Source organism: Amblyomma americanum, chromosome 5 (genome assembly GCF_052857255.1).
Source record: "Amblyomma americanum isolate KBUSLIRL-KWMA chromosome 5, ASM5285725v1, whole genome shotgun sequence".
Taxonomy (NCBI): domain Eukaryota; kingdom Metazoa; phylum Arthropoda; class Arachnida; order Ixodida; family Ixodidae; genus Amblyomma; species Amblyomma americanum.
In genome coordinates this window covers 8,669,734-8,697,307 of record NC_135501.1, presented here as the reverse complement: position 1 = coordinate 8,697,307, position 27,574 = coordinate 8,669,734, and the positions used below count along the sequence as shown (strand labels likewise).

At 47.7% G+C, this 27,574-nt stretch overlaps 1 protein-coding gene across 23 annotated transcripts in view; it reads left to right on the top strand.

The window, feature by feature from the left end:
• Positions 1-27,574, top strand: part of LOC144132260 (uncharacterized) — a 364,547-nt gene that overhangs the window by 8,797 nt on the left and 328,176 nt on the right. For all 23 annotated transcript variants that reach the window (XM_077664547.1, XM_077664563.1, XM_077664561.1 and 20 more), the window contains exon 2: positions 17,897-18,100. In XM_077664547.1, the coding sequence (XP_077520673.1) occupies positions 17,928-18,100 (173 nt within the window). In that variant the 5' untranslated portion in view covers positions 17,897-17,927. The remainder of the gene's footprint in view (positions 1-17,896; positions 18,101-27,574) is intronic.

Genomic DNA, 27,574 nt, shown 5'->3' with positions numbered 1-27,574 from the left:
AAAGTGAAGCCTGAAGTGATCATGGAATCTAACCACACGGTGGGAGGCGTCGACACGGCCGACCAGATGCTGTCGAGCTACTCGGTGCCAAGAAAGCGACAGAAGGTTTCCTTTAAGATCTTCCAGCACTTTTTGGATGAGGCGACATATAATTCGTTCATCCTCCACCGGAACGACGGCAAAGAAGGTAGGGTGCCCTGGGTGTCCCCTGAATTTGAAACTGCTTACTGAGCGCCACTTCCTATCGTACTTCCTGCCGACGGAGAAAACACTAGAGCTGACGCACCACTGTGTCATCTGCTACTTGAAAAGAGACAGCAGTGGCAAGAACATTCGCAAGGAAGCAAGGATCTGGTGTAGGTGGTGCGAGAAGACCTTGTGTTTTGAGCGTTACCTCACTGTTAGTAGTCTGCAGTAGTTTGGAGATCAATGAATGAAGACTCTAGCTTGTGCAGTGCTATTAACTCTCAAGCCTTTCGTTCTGGAGTTCATGAGTAGACACATAAATGTCATATAAAACTTTATTCTGTGGGATAAAATTTTTTTGCACATGTTTTTGTGTTTTAATCATGCTGTTAAGGATTTTGTGTAATAAAGAAATGAAATTTAACAGAGTATACTGAGGGGCCAGTTGGTCAGACATATTACAAACGAAAACGTAGCATATGGACGGGACGAAGAAGGGCAAAGACAACCGTAGTAGCAACCGTCCTGTCTTCGCCTTTCGTCCCGTCCATATGCTACGTTTTCGTTTATAATAAAGAAATGAGCTTTTTTTTTTCAAAAGCGCTTAAGGGGTTAATGGTAATGGAGTGGATTCCGTGAGAAGGCAAGCGTAGCAGGGGCCGGCAGAAATTAAGGCGGGCGGATAAGATTAGGAAGTTTGCAGGTGGCCGCAGCTGGCTAAGGACAGGGTTGATTGTAGAAACACGGGAGAGGCTAAAAAACGTTCAGTTGGGCGAGTTGGGTGCTTTTAGTGTAATATCTTATTTGAGGGTCAGGGATCGTCCCGTATTTATGTTCTTGTCTGTCATAGTTTACGTACGCTCTTTTACAAGAATGGGAGTGGCCTTTGCCTTGCAGTGGTTGCAGTCGGGCTGATGATCATTCTCTGGATAAGCACTTCCGAAATTTGTGGGGTTTTCATTCGTGAAGAGGGAAAACAAGGGAAATACTTTTCCAGCATGAATTTTAATGTTGAGGGTAGAGATTGAACTACGCTTCTGGCACCGTACTTGCACCCTCGTTTAATTTTTTTTTTAGTCGAATGATCATTCATGGGGGCTGCTAAGTAGTATGCACTTTCCCATAAATACATCATATGCTTTCGTGGTGGTCTGTACCGTCCAAAAGTCTAATTTTACTGCTGTTTTAAATGTCACGATGTGACCCTCTGTCTCTGCTAATTTGTATGATGATTGAATGATTTCAGAGTCATGCACGCAACCAAGTTTGTGCAAGTTTTTTTTCTTTGGCACTTGCTGTTGCAAACATGGGAGCTTGTGCACGCATATGCAGTGGAATTTAATAGTTCAAAACCTGTGATTCAGCTGTTCATTCCAAACTTAAATCTTGCCATCGACTTCGAGCTTATTAAACACCAGGGAAACTTTTGAGCTATTTGCTTTCGCCTCACCTGCAGGGTGGTAAAGACTTGTTTGAAGATTCCTTGCGTTTTGTGAGAAGTCTTCAGGTATTGAGATCAAATCGTCGTTCAATTCATGGCTACATGACAGAATTTGTTTTTACGCAAGAGCATTAAGGAGCTCGTGAGGTGGAAAAGCTGGCGGCATCGTTGCCATCGCCACAGTCGAAGGCTGCTGCTCCTGCCGCGGCTCCTATGCGTCGTTCGGGGTGAAAAATCTTGTGCAAGCTTTCCACTTGTGAAGACCATCAGGAGCACTGTGATGTCATCATTCGTCCTTGAGGAAGCGGAGTCAGTTTCCATTGTGCACGGGAGCCTCTAGGAGCAGTGTGGAGTGATGTGGGTTGTATAAAAAGCGGGTGCCATCACGTTTCACTCTTAAGGCTGAGCTTAAAGATGCTCTGAAGAGGAATCTGAACTCGTCTTTTTACCACAGGAACTCGATCTACACGTTCCGAGCATTATTAGAAACTTCGAGTTATTGTCCTGTGCGGCCGATTTCCCTAATTTAAATCAGATTAAACATCCCGGCTTCTGCCTTTTTTTGAACTCAGCGATAAAGGTATGAGGAGTCAACTAACGCATGGAGTGCCTGCCAACCAGTCCCGTGGCAGCTTTGCTTTCGCTTTTTTGTTTTTAGGTTCCTGTGAATAAATAGGTTCAGCCGTAGACAACATAACCTCATATTAGGCCCACGGAAATAAAAATATGCGTAGACTCTGAGTTACGTAGACTCTGAGCCACCACGGGACTGGCAGAAGGGCACTCCACGCATTGGTTTACTCCTCCTGATGATATTTATGGATTTTTATGGCGCAAGGGCATCTATGGCCGAAGAGCGCCATGGCACAAGGTATTTTCGATTTCTCAAGGTGGGGTCGAAGACTCATTTTTCAAGCATTTCACCCTAAATAAGCCCAGCACCAGGCCAGGGGGAAAGCTTGTACCCATTGTATCACCGGTGGGTACCCGGCGGCACTGGGGATCGAACCCCGTACCTCCCGCATGCGAGGCGGATGCTCAACCGTTCGGCCACCGCTGCGGTGTGACTCCTCCTACCTTCAGCGTTGAGTTCAAAAAAAGGGCGGGAGCCGGGATAATTCGAAGTGTCTAAGAATGCTCGGAACGTGTAGATGGAGTTCCTCCGGTAAAAAACAAGTTTAGATTCCTCTTTCGTGCACCTTTGAAGGTGCACGAAAGAGGAATCTGAACTTGTCTTTTTACTGCAGGAACTCCATCTATACGTTCCTGGCATTCTTAGAAACTTCGAATTATTGTCTTGTGCAGCTGGTTACCTTAATTAAATCTGATTAAACGTTCCAGCTCCCGCCTTATTTTTGAACTAAATGTGGTAGGTAGGAGGAGTCAACCAACGCGCCAGCCAGTCCCGTGGCGGCATGGCACTGCCATCGGCGCAGTGATACGTAAATCAAAGAGTCCACGTGTATTTTTTTATTCCATGGGTCTAATTCGTGGCTATATTGTCTGTGACTGGAACTGTTTATTCACAGAAACCTAAAAAAAACAACTAAAACCGAAAGCGAAGCCGCCAGTGGACTGGCTGAAAGGCATTCCACGCATTGGTTGACTCCACCTGCCTGCTGCGTTACGCATACATGTATGTCATCCACAAGTAATTCTGCTGGTTATCTCGATACACAACAGCAGCAACTATATCTCGCAGCACACTAGTTTTGATGAGCAACACTGTGAGCTCTGAAGCGCATCCATAATTGTTCTTCAAAAGCGTGTTCAGCATGCAAAAAAAAAAAAAACGTACGGGGGTAAGTGCAGAAGTTTCATGGCTGAACAGTAGCCCTAACATGCGAAAGAAGGAAAGCGCACACGGGGGCTTCCTCCCGGTTGCCTCGTCTCTTCGCGCTGCAGTACAGCAGTGAACCCACTCCAACTCATCCAGTTTGGCTTTCTTTTGTAGTTCTAAAAGTCCTTCGGGAGTAATTTGGCAAGTAACTATAAATAAATGAAGAAACATATGCTTTACCTCGCGCGACTCGTGTAAGCGTGCCAGTGATCTGATTTAGATCATGCTTAGAGGCGTTACAAGAAGTTCGTCAAGAGAAAATACCAGCGAGAAAAGACGCAAGACCAGGAGAAGACGCACACAGACTGTCGGCGGAAAGAAGTTGGTGGCCAGGCTTTTATGCCTTTTCATGCCTGCATTGGCATGAAAAGGATCATGCAGAAAGGAGAACTAAAGGGGACCCCCTTGCCCAGGCGTCTTTCCAGTGCAAAAAGTGCCAATGTGTTCCCGATTACAAGAACACGTGCATCTTGTTCCGACAACAATAAATTAACATGCGAGGTAATGGAGGCTTTTATATTCACCACAACGGCACAAAATGTATCAGCAGCCCTTTCATAACGTTATCCGAGAGGGAATTGAGCTGTCTAACCTCCCACGTGCCTTCCAGATAACTTTTGTTGTTTGATAAGTAGTTCACTGTGTTTATACGCTTTTCGTTCTTCAATAAAAAACCAGTTGATAGTCAGCGCCTGTTTGTGCTAGTCCTTCGTCTTGTGTCCTGTTCGTGTTGCGCTGAGAGCGAAAATGAACACTTACCAACTCGCCCAAATTTCCGCTTTGGGAATCAATGCCTCATAACTCGGTCACTACTAAGTTACTTGCTTAAGGTATCTGTCTCACCACATTCCTGGTTCCAACATTTTCTTAATTTTCTGCTGTGACCTACTGTAACTTGTTTTGAATAGCCATTTAGTTGACATGCATGCCAGAAATACTGACCTTTTTCGCTTAAAACCGAATTTCGAGAAATGAATTCCGCACACTTTTATCGGTGTTTTTCAGTTTAAACCAAAAAGGCCAACTACTACTTATGGTTCCTGAGAAAAAGGTACACAAACCTCCAAAAATGTTGTTTTGAGAAAAACACCAGTAAAGTCTCTGAAAACTTTTATTCATGACTGAAAAAGGTTCTACGAGCAAGGCCAAAATCCGGAGTGAAACCAGAACTGGAGTTCCTGATCAAAAACTTACAGAGCATTGAATTGTGCAAGTATCAAAAACCAAGAGAACACATCGAGATGCACCCACTTTTCCAATCGTGATGAAGAAAAAGGACAAAAGTTATTTTTGAAATCATGAATACCCAATATACCTTTGAAAGATAAAGGAATTCTCTATCAGATAATTGCAAAATCTCAAAATTGAATTGTATTTGGCTTACCTATTATAAAGTCCACTGAAAGCTTAAATACAGAATATCACTAAAATATCGTGTTTTTAGATTACAAATTTTTATATGCTTTATTGATGTACCAAGCTTGCAAAAAAAGCCTGGCGTGACAACAAAACACTGTAGAAGTGAGAACAGCTGTCGCTGGTTGTTCGCTTTGCAATGGTGGAACCAGCGAAACAGACTGCTGAAATTACAAATGATTCATTGCGAGGAATTCAGCCACATTTATTCTTACTTCCTGCATAGGCACACACGTGGGACAAGGTGAAGGAAAACTTTACGAAGATAAGAACTGAAACCTCTTTTCAGTGGTGATTCAAGGGCCGAACAGTGGCAATCTTTGACATGCAAGGCTAAACTGCTTCCCGTGTCCCGTGAGCGCGAGCTGCTGGAAGAGTTTTTAGTCAGGAAAAATAAACAGATATGTGTAAGCGACCCTTCAATCATAATCACTGAAAAGGAGAGTTTCATTTCTTATCCTCGTAAAGTTTTCCCTCACATTGTCTATACATAGTGTGCACCTGCGCAGGAAGTATGTGTAAATGTGGCTGAATTCCTCGCAGTAAATCGTGTAAGTGCAGTGGTGCCTCCTTGTTCTTGTCCTGCATTTGTTTCGCTGGTTCCACCATTGCGCCTTATAAACCAACTAGCTCAGCAATTTACTCTGTAGTTTGCTTTCTTCATGCGTAGGAGTCTTTCAGTTTTACCCCAAGGAATGGTTGATGCAGTGACATTCTCCAGATATTTTAGCAGAATGTTATATTCGTAGAGTGCATCTTGAAACCGCGTAAAAGACAAGGGACGAGGAAGAAACCAACAGGACTGAGCGCAGAACTTCAACTGGTTTATTACAACAGTGCGTCACATTTATACAATCATCGTAATCACGTGGTAACATGACAAACGATCATCACGTAACACTTGTGCTCAGGTGTGTACGAGACATCATGCAATCTAGATATGAATACTCTTTATCGGACACGTTAACCGAGGTTTTGCTGACACACGAGCCGGATTCCTTCTTGATACAGTAGGCCTCATACACTTCTCTGCTTAGTTTAGACCCGAATTTTTTGAGGATAGTGGTATTGCGGAACCGAGGCGTGCAACCACGGCAGTGGTGACAATGGTCGGCCACATGCCCTTCCCCCGCCAATGCGCCTACTCCTGCGTGGTGCTCCCGAAGTCTGACGTTTATACAGCGTCCAGTTTGTCCGATGTAGCTTTTGCCAAAGGACAGGGGTATACGGTAAACAACCCCCCTTTTTGCACGGGACAAATCTTTCTGCATACTTGATACCGCATTCTTCTTTCTGCTTTCCCTGCACCTTGTTGCATAGGCCAGCCAGTTTTTGGGGTGCGGTGAAGACCACTGGCACGTCGCCCTTCTGAGCCACTTTTTTCAAGCGATGCGAGATCTGGTGGTAGTATGGGATGGCAACGGGTCTCTTCGAGTTGCGCTTCTTCCCTACGGCGGTGCTCAGGTACGCCCTGGCTTCGCTGGCAAGGGCCTCTTCTAGCACAGAGGTGCTTAACTCCCCGGGGAAACCAGCACTGGACAGCCTTTTTTTTATCTGGAAACTCGCGCTGTGTGCCATTTCATGATTACAGGACTTGTCCAGAGCAGCACGCAGGCAGTTTTTTGCGATACCCCTTTCAACAAGCTTCGAATGAGCCAATTGGTGGCTTAAAATCGCTTTTTTTGAGCGAGGCTGATACCTCCAGCACGCTTGGGTTTCGCGGAAAGCTATACAGTGTGGGGACTTGCCCTGCAGCCCCGAGTTTGCTTTCCCGCGAGGCACCGTGCAGCGGCGGTCTCACCTCGAGGCTGAGCGCAATTCCTTGTGAGTTACATTAACTGGCAAGAGAGGGCGCCAGCATCGCTGCGCGGAGACTGCCAAAGCCCGCGCGCGGGAGAGAGGGGTTTCGGCAGGGATGGTCGCCGCGAGCGGACGCGTCGCTCGCGGCTCCGCTCTTCGCCGGCGGGGCGAAGAAGCGACGGGGAGACAGGCTCCCGTACTCATCCCGTCCGGCCTGCGGAGTTTATATCCCTTGCCCTAGCGCGGGCGAACATTCGCTCGGAACCTTGCTGGTGAGTCGGACGACCTCGATTCATTAGCGTGCCTTGTTGCTAGCTGGCGTTATTGTTTCTGTAGCAATAAATGCCTGTTTGTGTCAGCCAATGTGTCGTTCCTTTGTTCCCCCAGAGCAAGGCCCGCCGTGGTCGGCGAGCGCTCGGTAGCGTACGCGATCACGGGGTGGGGTCCGGGCGGCTTTGAACCGTGTCAGCCGCGATTCAGCGGGGAGAACGTACTTATCTCCCCAAGTCAACCCCACATCTGGCGCCCAACGTGGGGCCTGCTCTTGGAACATTGGACGACTGTCGGTTCGGTTCGAGGAACGCTCTTTGTCCGGACTTGACAAGTGCTAGGCCTAGAGTGAATTTTGATCGCTAGGACCTGCGGCATGCTTTCTTGAGTGCGAGGTGTATTGCGCTGCAGCATGTTTGAACTTTTTGACATGCTCAGCACATTTTTTTTCCCTGGAGTTTCTTCGTGAGAATCACTTGGTCCGCATCGAGGGAGCGCGAGGCCTAGCGCCCGCGGAGTCGCCGAGCCCGAAGCGAGTGAGTACGGAAGCCGCGTGGGTGGTCAGAGTTTCTGTATATATTTTCTCTGTCTCTTTTTCGACTCTGGGAGTCGCGGCTCCGGGAGCCAGGTGGCCTGGGGCCACGGGTGCCGCTACGAGCTCGCTGGTATTGCAGCTCGGCACCGGGCGCTCCGACACCGTCCGATACGGTGGGCGCCGACCGCTCAGAAGCTGCTTTGTGCAGTGAGTGGGGTAGGACCACCCCACAAAGCTGACGTCTCCTCATGGTTGCGCGCACATAAGCCGTTTCGGGTCTTTGTTGTGGTCACGGTCGTTGTCTGAGTGGTCATTAGGCCTGAGGCTTTTCAGAGCTGCCTGCACCACGTTAAAAGAGACGCGACCACCGGACCGTGTCGTTGAGATGGGGCACACTTTGCTGCCCGCCCGTTTTTTTTTTGTTTGTAACCTCGCACGAACTGAGCAGTCTCGTTCAACTCAAGAAAGGGCTTTGTTCACTCGAACTTTGCGTTTGCACAGCCGCCGACACATTTTGCTAGCGAGTTAGACATTGTGCCACGAGGCCCTTGCGGATGCCGTTTCCCCTCCCGTGACCTACGTTAAAGGCACGCCGAGAGCGTTTCGGCAATTTTGCAGATCCGGTGGAGCCACCCAGGCTTGCTGTCTTGTGCACATCGTCTCGCTGCTACCTGCTGCGACGGAGCGGCCTGTATCCTGTTCGCCGCATCCATCCGGGGCAGCTGTGGCGAGACCAGTCAGCAGTCACCTCCGGCTGCTGCTGCCCTTGCGACTACTGCAGGATCCTGGCCTGCAGTTTTCCCGCCGGCCTTTGATTCGCGGGCCTGCGGACACGGTAGTCCGCGGGCCATGCGAGTCGTCCCAGCGGAGACCTTCACGCCGCCTTTGGAATACCGCGGAAGTCTGCGTGGACGCTGTCGGCGTGACCTCCGCTGCAAGACGTGCCTCAAGGACATGAAGACCAGGAGACTCCTCCATAGCATGTACCTTCAGGCGCGTGGGTCTGTTTAAGGTTGGGGGGATGTGGGGACCTGCCCTGCAGCCCCCTGAGTTTGCTTTCCCGCGAGGCACTGGCAGCGGCTGTCTCACCTCGAGGCTGACCGCATTCCCTTGTCAGTTACATTAACTGGCAAGAGAGGGCGCCAGCATCGCTGCGGGGGAGACTGCCAAAGCCCGCGTGCGGGAGAGGGGGCTTCGGCGGGGATGGTCGCCGCGAGCGGACGCGTCGCTCGCGGCTCCGCTCTTCGCCGGCGGGGCGATGAAGCGACGGGGAGACAGGCTCCCGTACTCGTCCCGTCCGGCCTGCGGAGTTTATATCCCTTGCCCGAGCGCGGGCGAACATTCGCTCGGAACCTTGCTGGTGAGTCGGACGACCTCGATTCATTAGCGTGCCTTGTTGCTAGCTGGCGTTATTGTTGCTGTAGCAATAAATGCCTGTTTGTGTCAGCCAATGTGTCGTTGCTTTGTTCCCTCAGAGCAAGGCCCGCCGTGGTCGGCGAGCGCTCGGTAGCGCACGCGATCACAGGGTGGGGCCGGGCGGCTTTGAACCGTGTCAGCCGCGATTGAGTGGGGAGAACGTACTTATCTCCCCAACTCAAACCCCATAACAGATATCAAGGAATTGCAAGGAACCTTGCGCTGGCACCTCATGGGTGAAGCTAAGACCAAAAGAGCACTCGGAGAAGATTTCTAGAACCCGGTGCACCGCTGTCATACCCCCCTCATACGTAACCCCTTTCAGGAAAATAGCGTAATCATCCACTTATCTAAAAACCTTAGCCGAGTAGGCTGTGTCAAGGCGTTCAGCAATTCGCTTGTCACAGTAAAATAAAAATATGTCACTCAACGTACTATCGCGTTCAATATGAGCTGCAACACGCAATATAAGCTCAGTTCGCGAAGCAGTGCGAGCCCGGTGGTGCTGGAAACTTGCGCGCAGCCGTGCTCGAAAGCAAAGAACAGAGTGCCTGGAATGTTTGTGCAAGGGCGGCCCTCTGTACGAGGTTGTAATGATGTGCTGTGGGGCTATGCAAGAGCCAATACAAACGCCACGCTTTTGAATGAAGTTCTTTCCTTCAAAATTGACAATGGTCGATGAAAGATAAAACCTAAGCATTTCTAAAAAGTTATCTACACTTTATCCGCATGCATTCTGGAAGGCCAGGGGGCCATAGTCATCAATTGTATCTTTAAGAGCACAAAATAGTTTGTCCTGAGGTATGGAATAAAACAGGTCGGTTACGTCTATTGAGAAAGGGAACAAGGGTTGATTCGAGCTTTCGTGGTCACGAAGAAATGCGATAACCTCTTCAGAATTCTTTGTCATGAACGGGTCCGCTATTTGGAGTATACGCAAATGTTTTTGTAAAAACTTGGATAAAGCCCCCTGCCACGTATCCCGCTCTGAAACAATGGCTCTAAAGGGAACGCCTTCTTTATGAGTTTTCAAAAGAGAATACTCAGTGCCCCGCTCTTTTCCGCTTTGACAGTTTTTTAAAAGATTTGCCAGGTTGTGCCTGTCACACCAGGCCAACGCTAGTTTTTTCAGCTTAGGAGCGCTACACTTGTGGCGGAAAAGTTTTTTGGAACAGCTTCCTTCGCTTTTTTACGATAAAGTGTAATAGGTAGAACAGCGAAGCTGCCTTCTTTATCTGAAATCATTTAGGCGAGATCATTGTGCTGGATATAATCGATGGTTTCTCTAACTTGTAGTCGATCTTTTTTTCTGGCCTCCTTCGACAAAAGATAGTTAACACCTTTCGAGATGCACCAGCCTTTTTAATCTTCAGGCATATGTCTAGCTATATCCTGAACCAGGGACAAGAGTTCCACTGGAGAGACAGGCTCGGTGCAGAATTCGGGGCCATTGGACAACACCTTATCAACAAATTTCGGCACAGTGCACGGACCGACATAGGAAAATTCCTGGTAGTAAATTGACACTTCTCCGACACTTTGACCAATCAAGGAGTGCTGGAAGACAATGGGACCACAGCAGTTCGGTGCAATATCTAGATTCATGAGAGTACCTTCTGTACATAGCGACGTGGTCCTCTGGTCTCCCAGGCTGGGACGCTGCCAGAACACGCAGGTTCCCTTTTATCTTACTGTGACAAACGAATTGCTGAACGCCTTGACACAGTCTACTCTAGGAAACATTGGTTGCACTTTCTAGACAATCACATGTAAGAAGACAGGACAGGCGCAAACTAACAACTGAGGTTTATTCCAGAAAAAACACTTATATATCATACCATACCAGTGCAGGCGCATCAGGGTATCAGCAGCGTAACAAAAGAACAACCCAAAATCAGAAAAAAAAAGCCAAGGGCGTGGCTCACCTGAACATACTATCAAGAAAACGTGCCTCCCTATTGTAAAGTATGACTGATGTGTCACTGATGCATGCTTGTCCCTTCTTTTTTATGTAATATGACTCAAGAAGTTCACGTGCTTTTTCATTACTGCACTTGCGCAGGGTCTTAACTTGGTGGAGCAGGGGCCTGCATTTATGTTCTAAGCAGTGCATGGGTAAATGACGTTGCTCCTGGTTTGTAATTGATCTTTCGTGTTCTCGTTTTCTTGATAGTATGTTTAGGTGAGCCACGTCTTTGGTTTTTTTCTGATTTTGGGTTCTTTTGTTACGCTGCTGATACCCTGATGCGCCTGCGCTGGTATGGCATGATATGTGTTTTTTCTGGAATAAACCTCAGTTGTTAGTTTGCGCCTGTCCTGTCTTCTTACATGTGATTGTCTAGAAAGCGCAACCAATGTTTCCTATTGCAATGAACCAACTTGCCCAACAACGCATCCTGCTAAACAGTCTACTCGGCTAAGGTTTTTAGATACGTGGGTGATTACGCTATTTTCCTGAAAGGGGATACGCATGAGGGGGGTATGACAGCGGTGCACCGGGTTCTAGAAATCTTCCCCGAGTGCTCTTTTGGTCTTAGCTTCACCCATGAGATGCCAGCGCAAGGTTCCTTGCAATTCCTTGATGTCTGTATAGTTTTCCGCGAAACCCAAGCGTGCTGGAGGTATCAGCCTCGCTCAAAAAAAGCGATTTTAAGCCACCAATCGGCTCATTCCAAGCTTGTTGAAAGGGGTATCGCAAAAAACTGCCTGCGTGCTGCTCTGGACAAGTCGTGTAATCATGAAATGGCACACAGCGCGAGTTTCCAGCTAAAAAAAAAGGCTGTCCAGTGCTGGTTTCCCTGGGGAGTTAAGCACCTTTGTGCTAGAAGAAGCCCTTGCCAGTGAAGCCAGGGCGTACCTGAGCACCGCCGTAGGGAAGAAGCGCAACTCGAAGAGACCCGTTGCCATCCCATACTACCACCAGATCTCGCATCGCTTGAAAAAAGTGGCTCAGAAGGGCGACGTGCCAGTGGTCTTCACCGCACCCCAAAAACTGGCCGGCCTATGCAACAAGGTGCAGGGAAAGCAGAAAGAAGAATGCGGTATCAAGTATGCAGAAAGATTTGTCCCGTGCAAAAAGGGGGGTTGTTTACCATATACCCCTGTCCTTTGGCAAAAGCTACATTGTACAAACTGGACGTTGTATAAACGTCGGACTTCGGGAGCACCACGCAGGAGTAGGCGCATTGGCGGGGGGAGGGCATGTGGCCGACCATTGTCTCCACTGCCGTGGTTGCACGCCTCGGTTCCGCGATACCACTATCCTCAAAAAGTTCGGGTCTAAACTAAGCAGGGAAGTGTATGAGGCCTACTGTATCAAGAAGGAATCCGGCTCGTGTGTCAGCAAAACCTCGGTTAACGTGTCCGATAAAGAGTATTCATATCTAGATTGCATGATGTACAAGTGTTATGTGATGATCGTTTGTCATGTTACCACGTGATTATGATGATTGTATAAATGTGACGCACTGTTGTAATAAACCAGCTGAAGTTACGCGCTCTGTCCGGTTGGTTTCTTCCTCGTCCCTTGTCCTTTTTTGCGCGGTTTCAAGATGCACTCTACTAATAGTCACCAACTAGCCCGTCTCTCTGTTATATTCGTGCTTGCATAATGCACTCATTGGTGTCATGTCAAATTAGTGAAGGATTCAGAAAGTAATTTAGGAATAAAAAGTAAGAAAGGACAGCCACTACGTAAAGAAATCATAAATGAACACAATGCAACAAACCACATGAAAATTCGTGAAGCCAGTCGGGTCAAAAAACAGTTTAGAGAACTGGCACTGAAGTTGTGCACGTGCTTCAAAATACCCCAGGACTGTAAAAATGTTGATTGGCTTTGGCAGCGGGGATACTGACATTGAAACCAGCTTTCTGGCGACAGCCACAGGTGGCAGTGCTAAAGCAGAGTTATACACTGCCGGGATAATTAAACATAGGGCATTATGGGGGTACAATAAATATGAAGTACTGAGAGGTATTTGGAAAGGAGTATTGGTGCTGGGGCTTACTTTTGGGAATGTGGTTCTGTGGTTAAGGGCTGAAGTTCAGCCGAGATAAGAAGTAAATCAGAGAGCTGTTGGAAGATTAGCACTAGGTGCCCACTGGAAAACCACGAACGAGGCAGTACAGGGGGATATGGACTGGGCATCGTTCAAAGCATGGGAAGCTCAGGGTAAAATACTATACGAACGCATGAGGAAATTGGACGATAACAGGTGGGCAGCTAAGGTATTTAAATACCTACACAGAAAGAGCGTTGACTCACACTGGCGGAAAAGAACTAGGAAGCTAACCAGTAAGTATGCCAGACATGAGGACGGAGAAAGACAGAGCACTAAACGACAGGTTAAAAATGCGGAAGGTAAAAATTGGATAGTTTCAATGGAAAAGAAGCATAGCGTAGAAAATTATCGGTACTGGAAAAGGCAAATCAGGAAGGAAGCGTTTTATGATTACTCAAGAGGGAGTGCCCTACTCCTTGAAGCTACGTCAGGATGTATTAGGACACGCAGTTACAAAAAGATATTGAACGAAGATCAGTCCGCGTCGCCCGTCAGCAACAGAAGAGGTAGCGAAAGGGCCACGAAGCCGCCGCACTACCGACGGCTGGACACGGCTAATAAGCATGAATGGGTTTGTCTGCGGCTCCGGGAAACCAGATAAGGAACGGCCCTGTTTTCGGGACGCTGTGGGTGCCTCTCCGATGATAGCCTACGTTGTTATGGGGGGGGGGGGGGGGGGGGGGGGGGGGGGGTCGGTGCCTCAAGCGACCCTTTTCGTTCCCCGTATGCACTCGGGGGCTCTTGCTTGTATTGGGGAGCCGCTTCTGCGTGTGCCGGCATCCTGCAAATGTATGCAGCTGGAAAAGAGCGGCGGCCTTACACGCCCCCCCCTCTAAGGGTATAACCGAGCTTGCTATCAGCTCGTTTATGCTTACTAACAAAGAGGCCGCAACACTTTCACTTCACCAATGTCAGCTCTCCCGGGGCACAGTTTCTCCTGAGTACTCGACACTTCGAGAACCAATCAAAGCAACTATCAATAAAAAAAAAAAACTAAAGCACAACATTAGTGCATGCTGCTGTACAGTTCACTGAACGGGCAGCTACATCATGCACTGTGCAGAGTCCACATTCGAAGCACACACAAAGCCGCATTGTTCATCACTGTTCACACAGGCTGAGTGTCCTCATATAATAGGCTTTTGCACAAGTCTTGACATCACCAAACACTTCCATGCCCAAACTGCGTCGGCTGAATGGGAACGTTTACACCTGCTGAGGCTGGCCTGGTTGCGCCACTCAACCTGCCACAAAAGCTGACCGTTGGGCTCTCGCTGCAACAATATCAGGCTTACCCTTCCATGGCGGCTTAGGAGGCGGAGATGGCACAAAGCCTATTCGATCCAGTTTGGCGGTGATCGGCAGACTGCCATCTTTGATTCTCAAGTGAACCTGATTACCGCCGAAAAACGCACCACGACTGCAGGATTTCTGTGTGGCGCATTTCAGCACTTGTGCTGAGACACTCCGTGTTACAAACCCTGTCGCCGAATCGGCCCACTCTTCGTTATTGCGTCTGACTGTGGAATCGCTACCGCTGTACTTCGGAACAAACACCCCATTGGCGGGCAATAAGTGACCCAAGCTCTCCATGAGGACCTCATCTTGAGCACACCTGGTCTCACTCGATTGGTGAACTTTTTCTGTCCCCAGTACCAGCTCAAAATTAGCTTAGTCCGGAAACAACTGCTGAGACTGTGTTTTTGGATGCTCTGAAAGTGCGCTGGATGTACCGTTCGTGTTTTCGCAACTTTTCTCTCTCCTCATTTCACTCTCAGTACCCTTCAATAGATCAATCTCGAGCGCTGCTTTCCCCGACAGTTGTTTTTCAATCTCAATTGATAGGGCCTCTGAGGATTCTGCTACCTGCATCTCAGTAACCTCCTTGTTATTCTGGCCTACTACCTCTGTCACATTTTCAGGGAATTCGTCAACCTCTCCAGTGCTCTGAGCATCAGGGCCTAGGTCTGCATGGTCTTTGTCCTTTTAACTCGGGTGTAGTGCCATCCTGCCCGGCGCCCATATACCTCAGCTCAAGCTTTCTTAGCTCTTCTTTTTCATTCCACTCAATCTGTCGCATTCGCTCCCGGAAATTCAAGGCGACGAATAGTATCCCGCCCTGCTTCTGATAGGGTAACCCCTTGGAGAGTTTTTCATTCGGGGACCAATTCATTACTGAAGGTACTTTTATGACTGAAATGTCCGTTCACGGCAGTCGACATTTCCTGCACCTGTGAATCCGTTCCTTTTCCTTCGTTCTGGCTGTTTGCTTCTGCCAAATTTTTAGGTAACTCGCTATTAACCGCACCAACTTTCTGAGCTTCAGGGCCTAGGTCTGCATTGTCTCTGCGCTTTCCATCGGACGCAGTGCTGTGCTGCCCGCCGCCTGCATAAATCAGCTCGAGCATTTTTAGCTGTTCCTGCTCCTCCCTTTCTATCTGTCTCAACCGCTCCTGAAATTTCAACTCAAGGTCGCGAATAGTCGTTTGTCCTGTCTGAGAGAACACCTTGAAGCGTTTTAAATTCTAGGCCTAATTTAGAACTGAAGGAGTTCTTTAGACTGAAATTTTTCTTCATGCTGGTCACGTGCTCCACACCTGTACCCTAAGCCTTCAGAGTAGCAACCATGCCAACCTCGACAAAACGCAAGAAATTCCACTCACCCGGCGCAGATCTTCTGATGTCTGCCGCCCAGAGCCCGGATGATGCGTCCGCTCTGCCAGCTTCGATAGCAGCTGAGGTGGAGCCGTCCCTTGACAGCTCCTCGCTGCTCTGTGTCGGATGGCCTGTGGTTGTCACTGCGATGCCTGCCCTTGGTGATGAGATGTGCTGAAGCCTGTCGTGCTGTGCCAGTAGAATTTCAAGGTCGTTCGTTTCTTTGAAGAAGGTTTACGAACCCTTCCTCTAGTGTCGTTCGGCTTGGAAGATGGACAGGAGGGGAGCTTGTAGATGATGATAGCAGAGCATATATTTACAGCATACATATACAGAGTTAAACTGGAAAAAGCAGAACTGAATTTACAAAAGAACAAACTTTGCGCCACTTCACTCATTGACCTGGCGGGTTAGAGCCTAAGTAGCATCATGTTACATGCTAAGCATGGAGCCCCATCTCAGACTGGACTGGACTGCATCCGTTCACATGCGCTTTTAAGCACTTAATTAACAAAGGACTAAGGGTGGTCATTTTCAGTGGCCCGCCCTAAGCATCAATTCTCCAATCAAAAATAACATGCGAGATGGGGACTATCCCTTGGGTTGGGCTTAGCCTCGAACCCAGGGTCTCGTTAGTAACACAAACCAAATCAAAAACAAATACGCCACCACTCTCTCTCAAGTAAGAGTATCCACACGCTCTCCCTTCGGAGCTATCCCGACTTTCCTCAGGCACACTGCCACCCATCATCAGTCCGCGTTGCCCGTCAGCAACAGAAAAGGGAGCGAAAGGGACACGGCTAATAAGCATGAATGGGTTTGTCTGCCGCTCTGGAAAACCAGATAAGGAACGGTCCTGTTTTCCCACGGTTTGGGTGAGTACGGCATGTTCGCCATGACAGGTGTCTGTCACTGCCCTTGTGGAAATACTTTTTTTTGCTCACGAGGCATGGCGGGACGCTGCGGGTGCCTCTTCGATGATAGCCTATGTCGTTGGGCGGGGGGAGTCGGTGCGTGAAGCGACCCTTTTCGTTCCCTGTATGCACTCGGGGGCTCTCGCTTGTACTGGGGAGCCGCTTCCCCGTGTGCCGGCGTCCTGCAAATGTACGCAGCTGGAAAAGAGCGGCGGCCTTACAGTATCCATGTGGATGTCGATACAGGCACAGTCACTCTTCCTGAGACCCTAGAGTTCGGAGATAACAATAGTCATGTAAATAAGTGTGCAGTGGAAATGAGCAAAAAGCGATTGGAAGATTGGTGGCTCAAACGCAGAGAGGTGACATAAGGTTAAAGGTGTAGGGAAACGCATTTAAAGAAAATGGCAAATCTTCATAACAGTTCACAACAAAGTTAAACAAAAACAAAGAAAAAAGAGCATGGTGGCAACTGCTACCACCCCGTTTCAAAGGGGACGCTCCTACCTTCCATCCATCCATCCATCCATCCTATGCCGCTTGGCAATTGGGCCATTTTCAGCCAGTTTTTTTTGCTACTTACGATCACAAAAATATCGCTGGTGGGTTTTTTTGGGGAATCTTTTTCGGGATCTGATTATTTTCTTTAGTTTGATTTTTCTTTTCCGAGATTGTCGCAATGTGAAAGCCATGTCCTCCCTCCCTTAACTCTTTCCTTACCATGAGGAAAGTGATTGTTTTTTGTAGGTTGCAGTAAGTTTTTTTTCCTGTAGAAACTATTGCATTTAAAGTTTAATGCAATACACGAAAACAAAGCTAAATAAATGTGCTTTTTAGTGATGAGAACAAGTAACGAAATGTGCATTGCAACAGAAAGTTTTATTGGCTGGAAACGATTTTAAGAAAGAAGTATGATGGCACGTCATGTCTAAAAAGGAAAGGAAAGGAGGTATACGCAATGTTTGGTGTTCTATTGGCAGCTGTTTGTGAAAATATCAACCTTGTATCTTGAATAGTATTTTTGTGACAGAACAACTTGAAACCCTATAGTTGGCCACCAGAGCATGGCAGTCTGCGTTCCTGGCTGGTTTCTGTTGTCGCCGATGTTGGAATTGAATCCAGACTAAAAGGCTTATCAGAGTTGCTGCTAGGGCCATTGATAAAATCAGTCGCCGCTAAAGAGGAGTCCTGAGATTGGTGGCATTTTAGAGAGCTCGTCGCGCATGCGGAGGCTGCGGAACTACTTTCCACTTGGCAGGAAAAAAGCATGCTGAAACACTCTGGATCTGTCCTTCTGCCCCTGGTCGAAGCCTTGCTGAGTGAGAGGCACTGTCACGATAAAGGGTGCTGTGTGTGCAGGCGGTGTGGCAGCAGTGCGGGGGGTGGCGCGATGGAGCTGGCCCTGTGTGCGGCGGCCATCTTTGTGGTGTCGGCGGTGACGGTGCTGCTCGTCTCCTTGGTGGGCACCCGCCAAAAGACGTACGAGGAGGCTCTCGCCGAGGCCCGCCAGCGCTCCCTCGAGGAGGACGCCGCCCTCCAGCAGGCCAGGCAGCACCACCGGCGGTGAGCACCTTTCCCCCAATTTCCCTGGAGGGGGGCTGGCTGTGTGACATGGAGGATTGCATGAGTTTGAACTGTGGGTTCTCTGTTGCATGCACAAGTGTGGCTCACACATTCATGACACACCTCTGGAGCGAGTTTATTTACTGTGCTGGACCACTTGACAGGGAGGAATGCCAACTCATTACTTTGTGGCTGCAACACGTTTTGCACATGCTTGGTATTGAGTTCCTATTTTTGTAGCGCTTACAAATGTGCGGGACATTGCTTGGCACATAGCTTGCTGTAAAAGGCCAAATGCCAACTGTAGACGTAGGACGCCCTTCTGTTGTCGTGCCCCGTCCTCTCCTGTAATGAGTTGAGAAGGGAGAGGTTTGCTTTTAATCTGGTTGGTTGACGGTGGGCGATTCCATAACTATTGGTCATTCTCTACCAGTTGGTCCAGGCTTTGCACTTGACCATCTTGGATTTCTTAAAAAAATATCCCAGCTTGTTTTTTGGCAATTTTGTATTGTAAAACTTTATTTGTCAAACAGAAAAAATAAAATGCATTTCACTCTCATATGGAGTAAATTTAGCTGAATTGGCTTTCTTTTTGAAAATACATACTATGTTCACACAGTAGTCTAGTTGTCCAGCAGGAGGTTATTCCAGAGAGAGATCCCTGGGGTGATGGATATTCAGCTCTCTATTGCATTCCTAGTAATAGTACCATTCAGTGGAATTTATTTCTGCAAGTTTAATCGAAACATTTTTTTTTATGCAATGAAAGCTTTGCAAGTTGATTCTCAGCATTCAACCTCGGCGTTACTCCGTGCTTGCTCTTCACTGCAGCACACTTAGCCGCCGGCTGCAGGAATACACAGAACCAGCACTCGAATACAGTGGGGCTTGGATGCTGCCACCTTTGGCGGTACAGAAGTGTGCTGAAGGGCACGGTTACAAAAAGCCAATTTAGCTTACTGGGCCAAATACGAGAGTATACGTGTGCTTCCAGTTCGATCATCAGCCTGACTGCGCCCCCTGCAGGGCAAAGGCCTCTTCCATATCTCTTAAGTTAACCCTGTCCTGTGCCAGCTACAGCCATCCTGTCACCGCAGACTTCTTAATCTCATCCGCCCCCCTAACTTTCTGCCGCCCCCGTGCTACACTTGCCCTCTCTTGGAATCCATCTCGTTATTCTTAAAAGGCCATGACATGGTTGCTCTTCATATTGCAGTTTTGTACTTACGAGAGCCTATTATTCAATTTAAAAAATTCTGCTGCCCTACGCTGTATATTCCAAAAAATGCGATCGAAATTGCCAATGGGAGACCGCCATATAACCTCACAAGGGCATACATGGAGCAACGTCGTCTGCTATCGCTGCTGCAATGCGTGCAGCGAGGTCTCTCATTTTCGTGGGCGATCAAAGTATATGAGTAAGTGTCGCATAAGCGATAACAGTAACATAGTTTTTCTTTTCTATAGTTAGGTGCCAGTCACACTAGGCCGATGCGGCAACGATCGACAGTTGGTACGCAGATACTGTCGCTGACGCACCGGTCTGTCACTCTAGACCGTTGATGACACCAGCAACGACTGCATATCGTAGCAGTGTAAACAGTGAGCTTAGTGGGAACCAGAAGAGTTTGTTGGGGACTAGTTGCTATGACATTCTGTAAACTAAAAAAGATTTTAGAACTCATTGACCTCATGCTTAGGAGGTCCCCTTGACAGTCGTGTACTATAGGACCTCCTTCTGTACTAATTTTATTGTATACACTATTACTCTGTGCGTTACTCAGTAAACTTGAAACCTGAAAAATAAAAAAAAATTAACCATGGTGACATACATGATGTGCATGCACCAGCGAAATTGTGCTTTCAGTCAGTGCCTGCGCATAGAACTGAACAGCAAGACAAGCGACACTGGCAAAAAACACCACATGATGGCGCCACTCATCACACACCACCGTTGCCCGAGCTTGTGCGGTCAAGCGAAAGCTTCATGCTCGGTGAGGCTACGGCCTGAAAAACTGTGCTTGTGTACCTTATCCACATCGAAAAAAACAAAACGAGCAGCTGCATTTCATATCTTCGCACTTCAACACTAATCAGCGATAAACTTTTCCAGATTCTTGGATTTCGGTCGATGGCAGACCGCTGGCCCTTTTTGTGATGAGGCCTAGCGAGTCCGCAGGATTCTTGTATGCGGTTTCGGTCATTGTGGAGAGTGAATTCACAAGTTTTAGCGTAAACAGATAGCCGTTGAGCGTAGCTTCGGTTAAGGCGGAGATCTGGGCAAGTTGGTATATACTTTGAAGCGGGTTTGCACAGCGGAACACAGGAGACAAGAAAGAACCGACACCACGAGCGCTGCAGTGCCCTCAAAGTGACGACTGCCTACATCGCAGGACGTACATACAAGAAGGGAAAGGGCTAGTGTGACCCGGTCTGCTGAGCATGTGCTGAAGGCAGCCAGCAGCAGCCATCGGCATCAACTGTGGACAACAAATTTGGCCGTTTTCATGATAGAAAGTGATGTCCGAACGTATTTTTAGGTAAAGTGATTAAAAACAAGTATTGGTGACATCGGAGTAAGCAGATACAATTAGAAGGAAGCCCCGGTCCTATGCGAAGCAGGCGATAACATCATCGGCACTTACTGCAGTGTTATCATAGAGTGTAAACGAGTAAAACTACAATTTCTGAGCAAGAGTAGATAATATTTAAGATAAAGAGAGCCCACCTTGTGTTTTATAAGCCAAGCAAATGAGCAGTACGCTTTGTGCACAGCTATGTAAAAAACAGCTTCAGTTTGGGACTGCAGTTGACGTAATCGCTGCATTCCTGGGGGACACACAGTAAATCCTAAATGGTGTACTAGTATCTTAAAGCACTCATTTGGACGGTGGTGACTATTCATCGATGCTGGCAGTGAAACATTCAGGTCTCGTTGGGTTTTGCCAGCGGCTTGGTTCCTGCAAAAGGGTTCTACAAGCCGTAAAGTTGAATGGCGCAAGGGAACGAACACAGGAAGACACCACCTTTATACGCCGGTACATTATCACCACCAGTGCGTTATCATAGCCAGGACAAGCTAACAAGAAAAAATATATGTACAGAAAAAGATTACATTTATGTATAAAAAGCCAGAGAATTGCTACTCACAGAACAAGGCATGAAAAATTTACAAACATGATAGCAAGATTAAGTGACAAGATCTACACATGACCATCTAAAAAACCCAGCTCCAGCCCGCTGAGTTTGACCGACGAAGTGCTTGTATAACTTCCCTTTCAACTCGCTCTCTTCCTAGTGCATCTTCATTCCTTTTCTGATTATGATTCCAATTTTGTCCTTTTCTGCTTTGCTCAGTTTGAGATAGGGGCAACGTATAGCACTCTCTTTATGACGAAAGCTTGGACTAATCTCAAAAGATTGGCCTCCTTCATCCCCGCATGCTTGTTAGAAATGTGCTTGAGTAGCCGGCACATCTGGCTGGTACTCGCTTCAAGTCTCATGATAGTTTGTGTTTTTGCCATTGGCTTGTATGCACAGCCCTAGGACTCGAATACTGTCTACCGTCGGAATGGCATTGCCATTCACTCGTAAAGCAATATCATAACCCTTGCTAGGGGAACTGTTTCTTTTCCTTTTTTGAGATTACAGAAAAAGAGCTTCTGATTTTTCTGCCAAGCATTTTAACCCAATCTGCTTGGGATATTTCTCTATTACATCTATGGCTCTCTGAAGTGTGCTTTCAATCTGTCCATCGCTACCCCTGTTCACCCACAGCGTCAAATCGTCTGCATATATGGTGATATGCAAATTTGTGATTCCGTTCAGCTGCCCTGGAAGCCCCATCATCGCTACATTAAACAAGGTCGGAGAGAGAACGGACCTTTAGGGCGTCCTTCTATTCCCCAATCTAATGTTTTTGAGTGATTTTCCGCCCAGGCTGATGGTGGCAGTCCGATTTGAGAGAAAGTCTCTTACGTAGTTATGTCTTGACTCCAACATTTAGCGCGCTAAGGTTGTCAAGTATGGCTGTGTGTTAGACATTGACAAAAGCTTTGGAGTTGTCCAGTCCCACAATGACTAGTATCAAGTCTTATTATCGATTATTTGCTCCTTCGGCTTGTGGGGTTGATTGGGGAGATAAGTACGTTCTTCCCACTTAATCGCGGCTGACACGGTTCAAAGCCGCCCGGACCCCACCCCGTGATCGCGTACGCTACCGAGTGCTCGCCGACCACGCCGGGCCTTGCTCTGAGGGAACAAAGGAACAACACACTGGCTGACACAAAAAGGCATTTATTGCTACAGCAACAATAACGCCAGCTAGCAGCAAGATATGCTAATGAATCGAGGTCGTCCGGCTCACCAGCAAGGTTCCGAGCGAATGTTTGCCCGCGCTAGGGCAAGGGATACTCCCCGTCGCTTCCTCGCCCCGCCAGCGAAGACCGGAGCCACGAGCGGACGTCGACGATTCCCGCCCAAGAGCCTCATCCCCTCTCCCGTGCGCGGGCTTCAAGCAGTCTCGCGCAGCGACGCTGGCGCCCTCTCTTGCCAGTTAATGTAACTGACAAGGGAATGCGTTCCTCCACGCGGTGAGGCTGCTGCTGCACGGTGCCTCGCGGGAAAGCAAACATAGGGGACTGCAGGGCAGGTCCCCACAAGCTATAGCATGACATCGCATGTTGATAGGTTTGATCTGAAGCCTATCATGGTATCAGCATAAAGATTTTGATCTTCCATGAATCTATTCTGTCTAGTTTAGATTACGTGCTTCATCAATTTTCTAATGCAAGTTATGATGGAAATCAATGAATAAAGTAAAATCACAGTACACTGTACTGATGGGCGACTTCAATGCGAAGGTAGGCAAGAAGCAGGCTGACGATCACGCGGTAGGTGACTATGGGATAGGTTCTAGAAATAGCAGGAGAGAGTTATTAGACGGATTCACGGATAGAAATAATTTACGGATCATGAATACCGTCTTCCGCAAACGAGAAAACAGGAAGTGGACCTGGAAGAGCCCCAATAATGAGACTAAAAATGAAATCGACTTCATATTATGCGCTAAACCTGGCATCGTTCAGGATGTGACCGTCCTCTGAAAGGTGCGTTGTAGCGACCACAGAATGGTAAGGTCTCGAATTAGCTTAGACTTGAAGAGGGAACAGGAGAAGCTAGTGAAGAAGTCCATTAACGAGTTAGCCGTAAGAGGGAAAGCACAGGAGTTTAGGATAGCGCTGCAAGACAGATATTCGGCTTTAACTGAGGAAGACAATCTTGATGTTCATACAATGAACGATAATCTGACAGCCATCATTACGGAGGGTGCAGTAGAAGTAGGCGGTAGGACAGTTCGACAGGATACCGGAAAGCTATCTCAGGTGACGAAAGACCTGATTAAGAACCACCAAAGCATGAGGGTGTCTAACCCTACCGACAGAATAGAACTGACAGAGCTATTGAAGTTAATAAGCGCAAGGTAGCCGACATAAGGAAGTCTAATATGGAGAGAATCGAGCATGCTCTAAAGAACAGAGGTCACCTAAAAGCGGTGAAGAGGAAACTGGGCATAGGTAAAAACAAGATGTATGCGTTAAGAGATAACCAGGGCAATGTCATTAACAATATGGATTAGATAGTTAATGTAGCCGAAGAGTTCTACATAGACCTGTACAGTAGCCAATGTAATCAGAGCGTTATTGAGAAAGACAGTAGTGCACAGCAATGCGTCATCTCGCTAGTAACGAAAGATGAAGTAAAGAGAGCCTTAGGAGCAATGAAAAGGGGAAAAGCAGCTGGGGAGGATCAGGTAACAGCAGATCTGTTGAAGGATGGAGGGGACATCATGCTAGAAAAACTAGCCATCCTGTATATGCAATTCCTTATGACCTTGACTGTACAAGAAGCTTGGAAGAATGCTAACATTATCTTAATTCGTAAGAAGGGAGACGCCAAGGACTTGAAAAATTACAGGCCGATCAGCTTACTATCCGTTGCCTACTAAGTATTCACTAAGGTAATCACTAATAGAGTCGGGGCAACCTTAGACTTTAATCAACCAAATGATCAGGCAGGCTTTCGTAAAGGATATTCCACAATAGATCATATTCACACTATCAATCAGGTGATAGAGAAATGCGCATAATATAACCAACCTCTATATATAGCTTTCATTGATTACGAGAAAACATTCGACTCAGTGGAAACCTCAGCAGTCATACAGGCATTGCGTAGTCAGGGGGTAGAAGAGCCTTATGTCAAAATACTGGAAGATTTATATAGCAACTGCACAGCTACTATAGTCCTCCATAAAGTCAGTTATAAAATTCCAATAAGGAATTGCGTCAGGCAAGGAGACAAGATCTCACCAATGCTGTTCACCGCCTGTTTACAGGAGGTATTCTGAGGCATGAATTGGGAACAGTTGGGAATAAGAGTAAATGGAGGATACTGAAATAATCTGCGATTTGCTCATGACATTGCTTTGCTGAGTCACTCAGGAGGTGAACTGCAAATCATGATTAATGAGTTAGACAGGCAGAGCAGAACGCTGGGTCTAAAAATTAACATGCAGAAAACCAAGGTAATGTTCAACAGTCTAGCAAGGGAACAGCAGTTCACAAACAATTTGCAGCGAGAGCCTGGAAGTTGTAAAGGAATACGTCTGCTTAGGGCAGGTAGTGACAGCAGATCTGTATTATGAGAGGGGGATAACTAGAGGGATAAGAATGGGGTGGAGCGCATATGGCAGGTTCTCTCAGATCATGAATGGCAGTTTACCAATTTCCCTCAAGAGAAAAGTTTACAACAGCTGCATCTTACCGGTACTCACCTAGTCGAGATCCAGAGGAAGAAATAGGCTTGGGCAGGGCATGCAATGCGAAGGCAAGATAACCGCTGGTCCTTAAGGGTAATGGAGTGAATTCCAAAAGAAGGTAAGCATAGCAAGGGGCGGGAGAAGGTTAGGTGGGCGGATGAGATTAAGAAGTTTGCAGGCAAAAAGTGGATGCAGCTGGCAGAGGACGGGGTTAATAGGAGAGACATGGGAGAGGCCTTTGTCCTGCAGTGGGTTTAGTAAGACTGATGACGACGACGACGGAAATTGGTTTAATACCCCTGTCACACGGCCAGTTTCAATCACCCTCGAGTCGAGGGTCTTCGAGATTCTCAATCGCCATCGAACTCGCCGCTGCTACACGGCAAATCTCAATGGCCATTGAAATGGTTCTCGTGTCTTACGCCACGGATGTGTGGCGCCACAATCGCTACTTTGGATTTTGGAAAAATAACAAAAATATTTAATAAATGTATAATAAATGCTGAAATACAGGCATACGCGAAAGTCGTTCAAAACCCTTTTAATTACACGTACGCGACGGACATATGCATACACTGCTATAGCCACACTAATACAAGACGAGCCAAAACCAAGCCAGTCCAACTGCGTCGGAGCGCTGATTCGTCAGGCTTAAGACCTGGGAAATCGCCATGATATCTGAAAAATAAGAGCTATTTGCCTCTTTAAACTGTATGCGAGGGTAAGAATGGGCAAATTGAAGTCGAGTACAACAGCTTGGAACACGATATTGCTTTGAGGGATTAGCGACGAAGCTGTTATCGCTGTGAAGCGGGCGGGCAGGCTGCCGCCATGTTGTCAACGTTAAGTACGCAAGCAACGCAAAATTAATGCGCTTAATGCACTTAAAACCAGTCTAATATAATTTTAAAATAATTTTACAGGCTACTTGCATTAAATTTTATGCGAATAATGTTTGTTCATGTTTTTGCACCGTGAATGTGTCGTGTACGAAAGTGCGCTTGGCACCGCTCGAAGCAACGCTAGCAACCTTGGGCAGCGCTCGAAGGCCCTCGAAATCTCGATGGAGTTCTGCGCTGCTCCGTTGACTCGATAGGCTATTGACTCGATCGCCATTGAAACTGCCCGTGTGGCAGCGCTCGATCGCCTTTGAGTCGATAGACTATCGGTTCGAGGGCCCTCGAAATGCCCGTGTGACAGGGGTATAAGATGCTCAAAGCTGAGCTTCTTCCCTGGCTTCGGAATGAAGACCAGGTTCGCACTTTTCCACGCTTGCAGTATCTCTCCCTTGTCTCTGTATGCTTGCATATAGTAGGTTGTAAGATTTCGAATGGAACCGTCAAGATTCCTGAGCATCCTGTTGCTGATTTTGTCCGGCCCGGCAGCCGATTTGGTTTGTGGCGACCCACACGGCTGGCAGTGCGCGTGATGCCGAAAAGGACGAAGTGTTCCTAGCATGTGCTAGAGAGACCACTCGGGACCTTGGGCAGGGCCGGACGCTGCTGCCGCTGCTCCGCTGCTGTTTCTACTGTGAGAGCCCTTCAATTAATGTCGCCGCGGTCGCCTCCCTGGGTGACCTCCATAGGTTCTTAGGTGGCTGATTTCAGCCCTCACTTCCCCAACAGTGATGGGACTGTCCATGTCCGGGTTTTCTGAGCCTGCGTATTCAGGGAGACTCTCGACTCCAAATCAGCTGAGGTAGCGATCTCTAACCTCGGCTATAAGTTCTTTGTCGGACCTTCATTTTGTACACCAGCTTTTGAAGCTGCTGTCGAGCCTCCGATTTTGTTTTCCCTGGATCTAATAGATGTCAGAGTAGTATCCACGTTCTGGCACTGCCATTACAGTCAAACCTGGATATAACGAAATTGAAAAAAGTTCGCAATTTTTCGTTATATCCAGGTTTTCGTTACATGCAGTTTTGGGTTAAGACTGGTAAGGATTATGCCAAAACGAAATAAAAATTCGACAGATATCAATTCAAGTGAACTCGCCATTCAAAGAATTTATTTAATAGAGAAAAACTGCGTAATTTTCGCTTGCTGTTTTTGCCCGATCGAAGCCACTACTCGGCGCTCCAAGGAAACTAAGGCATCCATGGCTGCTTCATCGTCCTGCGAGCCGACGAAATGGCGCAGAACGTCCACCGCGTCCATCAGTTCCCTCGCGGTGGGAACAGCACAATACGTATCAGGCTCTGACGAACCGTCACCTTCAAGGCTATCTTTAACGGTTTCGACAAGTGCCGCATCAGTCATCTCTTCCGTAGCCACGGCGCCGTTGTCCACGAACAAAAAGTTGCACAGCTCGACACCGTCGGGCACCCTACCGTTCATGCGTAGTTCATCCCACGCTTCTGCGACCTCGGGTGGGCTTGAAGGTTCGTCTTCAGTGACTGTAGCTTGAATGGCCTTATTTACCTGAGCCTTGGCGAAGCAATTGGTGATCACTTGTGATCCGACCTCTTGCCACGACGCAGCAAGCATTTCGATTGCTTGGTAGATATCCACTTTTGTTGGCCATTCAAGGCGGATGTCCAGGAGCATCTTCTGTATCAATCGACGCCGGTAACAGCATTTAAAGCTGTTAATAACCCATTTGTCTAAGGGCTGTACCAGAGAAGTGCAGTTAGGTGGCAAATGCTGCAGCTCGAC